The sequence below is a fragment of the Hydractinia symbiolongicarpus genome, chromosome 13 (genome assembly GCF_029227915.1).
Source record: "Hydractinia symbiolongicarpus strain clone_291-10 chromosome 13, HSymV2.1, whole genome shotgun sequence".
NCBI lineage: Eukaryota > Metazoa > Cnidaria > Hydrozoa > Anthoathecata > Hydractiniidae > Hydractinia > Hydractinia symbiolongicarpus.
Genome location: NC_079887.1, coordinates 13,760,911 through 13,767,279, shown reverse-complemented (window position 1 = coordinate 13,767,279; position 6,369 = coordinate 13,760,911). Strand labels below are relative to the sequence as shown.

General features: G+C 37.1%; 1 protein-coding gene across 1 annotated transcript; it reads right to left on the bottom strand.

Annotated features, from left to right (window-relative positions):
- Nucleotides 1-1,644: 1,644 nt before the first annotated feature.
- LOC130623099 (uncharacterized) lies at nt 1,645-5,615 on the bottom strand. The gene is made up of 5 exons (XM_057438597.1): nt 4,991-5,615; nt 4,737-4,814; nt 3,837-4,446; nt 2,995-3,719; nt 1,645-2,648 (listed from the first exon to the last, which is right to left on the bottom strand). Exons 1-5 carry the CDS (start codon nt 5,613-5,615, stop codon nt 1,645-1,647), a joined length of 3,042 nt encoding a protein of 1,013 aa, XP_057294580.1.
- Nucleotides 5,616-6,369: the final 754 nt, after the last annotated feature.

The following is a 6,369-nucleotide window of genomic DNA, read 5'->3' as shown; positions in this document are numbered from 1 at the left end:
ATTGAGGTTTTTTTTAATAATCATGTTTGTATTGTTTATTGCAAGTCATTGATGTTGGATAAAACTTGTTGTAGCGAAATATAGAATGTGGTAACTTGATGAGAGAAAAACGCAAAAGCATTTTTCGCTAGTAATATATTTAGCTGGTGTGTTCCTTTAATGTAAGATTATACATATTCCTTAAAAAGAAAAAATTCGAGTTACCGTCTCAGGAGATTTCATTTTATTTTCTCGCTTTCGGAGCATTTGGATAGGTGCGATAAATCAGCCAATCAGAAAACCTCAAAATTACGTCCTCAGCGTTTTTCTATTGTTAATTTTTTTGTCTGCGTTTATTATCACATCAGCACTTTCAACTTTTTATACGCTTCGGAATATGGTAGAAAGGGCAGTCTAAAATTTAGCAAGAAAAGGAAGCAACCGATTCGTGGTCAATGTTAGGTTTGTAGTTCTCTATTTGACCTTTTTTTCGTCCAAACTCTTTTTATTTTTGTAATATTTCTTTTCTCTCTGCGGTTTCGCATGTAAAGGTAAATATATTGCCACGTTTTCTAGCCATATATAAATCCTAAACCAATTTTTAGAAATTTGGCTGTAAACGAATATTTTGAGATAGCATCCAAAATCAAATAGCTACAATCGTGGACAAAAATATTGAGACTAAGGCAGTTTTTTACTCATCATCCAAATATGGACAACACAGTCAAACAGTCAAAGCTCTGCAGTCGGCAGGCTGCAAAGTCGCTAATTTGGCTCACAAGTAGGCCAGCCAGAGAGCGTTGAAAAGTTGCTAGTCACATTCTTTAGCACGCCCGCACACCGAAATAATTCACGTCGGGGACCACAAAGGCCCCGAAATTCGGGATTAATGGCCTTGCTGACGTTAGCAACAATTAGCACATTTTATGAATTTCGTATTTACCAAATAACCTAAGATCCACTCTGAACATTGACACGTGAACTTTGACAAGTTCAACATGTGTGATTCTTTTCACATCTTCCTAACAATAAATTAGAACAGAAAAAACAACAGTATTGGAGTAACTTGTTATATTGGTATATTGGTATTGGTAGAGTGGTACATCGCATGACATATTTTATAAAACATATTTCATATTCATCACAGATCTTTGCACTTGACACCGGCCGACTTGTGACCAGCAACTGGATTAAAAACTTTCTCGGTATCCACGGCCAAATGTGGATTGCATCTTTTGTGCGTATTTTCCAAGAAAGAAAACCGTGAAGCTGGTCACTTTACAGTTGTCGATGTCCGTCTGTTCTTCTACACGCCGACATTTTCTTGATTATTTGCGCCGGTGCGGTACATAAAACGAAAATTGCATCAATTAATATTAATGACAGTTAAAGTTTGCGATGCTTTCCACCCGACCAAAGACCGAGGCTTGGCCGAGGATACAACACGTGCATTTATACTATTCTCATGCGCATGCGCATAACCCGAAAAATCGGGTTACATTGTAGTGCAGTATCCGAAAAGAAACTTCGTTCCCGACTTATCGCAGAACGTCGGAAACAGCGCTTCTTTTCACATCTTCCTAACAATAAATTAGAACAGAAAAAACAACAGTATTGGAGTAACTTGTTATATTGGTAGGAGAGTTAAAAGAGGACCAATTTTTGTTACAATCCTAAATCTTTGCTTACAGAGAGTCGTTGAGATTTGCTATCTTTTATGTATCCATCCCTACTGGAACTTGATGACCACCTGCCGTGTTTACTTATCATTCTGTCAGTGACGCCGTTATTTGCAGCAGCACTACCTCCACCTGAGCGTAAAGAATGTAACCCAAAATTTTCCGGTACTTTTTGAATTGTATTCAAATATTCGTGAAATGTTTTTCTGGCGCTTTCGTAGGATATAGAAAGATGCCCTAACACATTGTGGCCTGTCTTTGTTTTCGCCAAACGACAAATTAAATAAGAATCCGGCTGAAATTTCAAATTAGTCATACAAAGATACTTTCGTAACCAGGTTACTGGACATGTGGAATTACCAGTGTGAGCTATGTACACAATATGACCTTCTCTTAGCTGATCCGTTTTGGATTTTTTAACACTAATTTCAAATGAATCTGGTTTACCTTCCAGGTCCTTAACTTTTAAGGCTAATAATTCGCCAATGCGAAAGAATCCTGCGAATCCTAACACGCATAACATTATAAACCTCATGTGCATGAAGTTTGAACTTTCTCCATAATATGCAATTATCTCTTTAATTATGTCCACTGTGAACGGCTCTTTCTTATTGCACGTTTTACCGACTAATCGTTTTGCGCCTGCAAAGGCTAATTTAACAATTGAGTGGTCTGTTGGCGACGAAAAACCTGCATTAATGTGTCCCCAGCGTATTCCACAAGGTGCCGAAATTATTGTACTTATTGAACATCCTTCCATAACCAAGTCGTTAAAATAAATACATACGAAAAATGGGTCGGCAGGACAATGGTTGACCTCAGTATATTTAGAGCTCCAATCTACCCACTTTTGCCAAGCTCTTTTGTATTTAATAATCGTTTCCTTTGCGTAAGCCGCTTGTAAAAGTTGTGGTAAATTTGCTGCTTTTGACTTCAGTGCAGTGTTTTGTATCGCGTCTAGTTTTTCCCAAATACCAACATTGATGTGATCTGTTAAGAATAAAAGAATGTAAATAAGCGTCCTATATATGATTTTTTAGAAAACCTAACCTTTAGTGGTTCTGGCAAATTTAATGCACACGCCCCTCCGGCGATTTAAGACATACGCCCGTCCGGCGGTTACTCACATACGCCCGTCCGGCGATTTAAGACATACGCCCGTTCGGCGGTTAAGTAATATACATAAGTCTGCTAAGGCGTTTTTCACCCGTGCGGCAGTTGTCCTTGTGTCAAATTCGTTACAGAGAAAATAACAAAAGTTGATTTTTTAATCTGTATTAAATTCCACTAACAAAGCTAAAGATTTAAACTTAGCAAAGCCTTCAAATGGTTTTACTGGCGGTATAATTATAAAAATAAGGATCTAATAACAAGTAATCTTTTACAAATTCGTAAAAATAGATTCCGTTCGGAGTTAACAATGGCCAGAAATATGATGATTGCCACATAGGGACTAATAGAACGCCTCGACCGTTACAAAGTTTTAGATGATTTAGAACATCGCTCACTAACGAAATAGGGGGGCACAACCAATTAAAATCACCGAACCAATTGTAAGTGAACGCGTTAACACCACGCGAATTCGGACAAAAATATTTTGAGTTAAAGTTGTTAATTTTCTTATTTATGTCATCGGCGAAACGATCGACTGTAAAAATGCCAAACTTCTGTTGAATGTAATTAAATGATTCGTAGTCTATCCCCCAGTTGTCGGAATCAATTATTTTTGATAAAAAATCTGCTTTGTTATTTGCCTCCCTCGGGATCCATGACGATTGTAATTTGATATTATAAATCATTGAAGCATCAAAAATTTCTAAAGCGAGTTTTTGTAAATGCGGTCTCCTGCTGCCTACTTCTATAATTCGAGTGACATTAACATTATCGGAAAACCATTGAACTGATTCATTTTTTACACGTGGGCCTACCGCTTGCAGAATAAGTTTAACAGCTAAAAGTTCTCGGTAAGTAGAACTTGTACGTCTTTCTTCCGCAGTAAAATTTCCCCTGGCGATAATATCTTCCAACCGTTGCACAACATAACCCCCATAACCACTGTCACTGGCGTCGGAGTAAAAAACCTTGGTTGTTAAGGTGTTCTTTTTTTATTTGATAACCGTTTGTGTTGAAGAGGTTTCTGTACCAAAAAAGAAGATCTGACTTTAAAATTCATCTAACGTTTCTAATTTTTGCCAAGTTATACGAGATTCTATAAAGCGGTACATGTGCCTTGTAAAAAGTCTTGTTAAAGGGCCAATAGCTAAAGTCATTGAGATAATTCGTCCGGCAATTTTTGAGATAAATTTTGCGCTTGCACGATCGCTGTTTAATGGTAATTTCACAAGTGAGAAAAGTTTACTTAGTTTTTCAGATGGAACGTAAAATTTGCTAGTGCGGGTATCGATGTTAAAGCCGAGCCATTTTCCAGTTTTACGAGGCTCAAACTTTGATTTTTCTAGATTAATGGTGAGTCCTGCTCTTGCTAAATCGTTTTGAATAATCGCAGAATGCTTTTTTGTTGTCTCTAATAATTTTGAACCAAAAATACCATCATCTAAATACATAGTACATCTTATACCGTCTTTTCGCCATTTTGTTAACAAAGGTCTTGTCAGCTTTGTAAACACGTAACAAGCGCTAGCCAGACCGAATGGTAAAACGAGAAATTGATAATATTTGACTGTGTTATCTGGAAAAGTCCAGGAAAATCCTAAATAATTTCGATCATGCTCATGAATGGGAATGTGATGGTAGCCATGTTTTAAATCAAACGTTGAGAAGTAATAATCTGTTTCAAGATACGATTTTTAAATCTTCGTATTTAAATTTTGGAAAAGTTAAGTAATCGTTCAGATGTCTTAAATCTAAAACCAATCGTAATTTATTTCCTTCTGCTACTGTAAGCGGATTGCAACAATATGGAACGTTGGAAACCTCTTCGATACAACCGTCTTTTAAAAGTTGCTTAATACTATGCGCTACAAACTCTTTATGTTTTAGACTCGAGGCATTGTTCTTAGCGGCAAACGATGGCGGTTGAAGGTTAAAAGGTAGGCGAATAGCCATGCTTTATCATACTTAAAACGAAAGGTGACGTATCAAGCTCATCCTGCCAGAATCTTAAATTTTGTTGAAGTTTTCTCACTACAGAATGTTCTAAAACAAGTAAAAACGCAAAGAATTACATTAAATTAAAAACGTGTTAAACTCAAAAAGTAGATTCGAAAACTAAAATTGTTTGTCTCTTTTCAATTCGTTATGAGTGACTTGTGGTACCATCGTATTGTTGCTTCGTGAAAAAGGACAACGTGCGGAATAATGACCCAGTCTACCACAGCCCCAGCATACAATGTTTTCGCTTAGGCGAGGACTTTCTCTTGTTCCAGAATACCTTGGGCCAAAAAACGTTTGAAATTGGGATGCTGGTCTACTACGATCAAAGTTCATTCGTTGGGGAAAAGTGCGTTGCTTTAATTTCCTACGCTTTTCGCTTTTAGCATTGGCTGAACGGATTGCTCGATTTATAAGTTTTTCGTCTTCTGAATCAGACGCTAAGTCGTCACTTAAATATTCATTAACCGTTGCCCAATCTTCTCTGTCTGCCAACTTAATGAGTTTAATACGTTTCTCAACTAAGGTCTTACCTTCAGACAACAATTTTTGCGCTTTTTCGATGTCCTTATCCGCCAAACTGTCCGCTGCCTTGTCGAATTTGTCCATAGCGTTTTGGCAAAAGTTAAATTGGTGTTGATTTCCTTTGCCTTTTAGATTGACGCTGGCCAATTTCTTTTGAGATTCCAACGCTTTATCAATCTTTGACTGTTGGCTGTCTAAGAAACGTGAAGCAATTGTTTCAGCAACAGAGGTAGCAGCTGCCAATGTTTGCTCTTGGTGACGTTGAAGTGTATCTTCCACCAGCTGTTGGATACGTGTATCGAGTTCTTCAGGATTCGACATGCTGTTTATAGTTTGCGATGCTTTCCACGCGACCAAAGACCGAGGCTTGGTCGAGGATACAACACGTGCATTTATACTATTCTCATGCGCATGCGCATAACCGGAAAAATCGGGTTACATTGTAGTGCAGAATCCGAAAAGAAACTTCGTTCCCGACTTATCGCAGAACGTCGGAACAGCGCATCTAATATAGCCATTTTAGTTTTGAAAGTGCTGGTGGTCACTGTTATGTTTGTAGGTCTGTTTCACCTTTTTGTCTTTTTTCTATTAGCCTTTTATTTTTGTAATATTTGTTTTTTGTATGTTCTAAAATGTCGAGATAAATACATTTTCACGTTTTTCAGTCACGCACAGATCTTAAACGCACCAGTTTTAGTATTTTGGCTAGGAAAGAAGATTTTGAAGGCTAGCTAACTAGCTAAGAGCCTTACTTATTACTATTCTCTATGGTATAAGAGCTTTTTATCCTAGGCTAGGAGCGAAGATTTTGAAGGCTAGCTAACTAGCTAAGAACCTTACTTATTAAAATGTTTGTGTGCTAGAAAGAGTTGCGCGACGGAAACACGAAATGCGATATAATAATTATTTTTTCAAAAACTTTTGTTTAATTTAAAAATTCTTATACATAAACCATATGTTGTTACCTTTTATTATTCCCTCAAAGCAAGTTTCTTTGTTAAAAATACGTGCACGGTCAAAGTTACGGACAATTAACATTGCGTTGTCTATTTTGTTAAAAATTTTTAATACTTCG

Coding starts and splice junctions, on each gene's coding strand:
- LOC130623099 (XM_057438597.1), bottom strand. CDS start 5,615: ATGTCGAATCCTGAAGAACTCGATACACGTATCCAACAGCTGGTGGAA. Junction 4,815..4,990: donor CATTGTATGCTGGGGCTGTG/GTAGACTGGGTC, acceptor TACTTGTTTTAG/AACATTCTGTAGTGAGAAAA. Junction 2,649..2,994: donor TTTTTATAATTATACCGCCA/GTAAAACCATTT, acceptor TATTCTTAACAG/ATCACATCAATGTTGGTATT.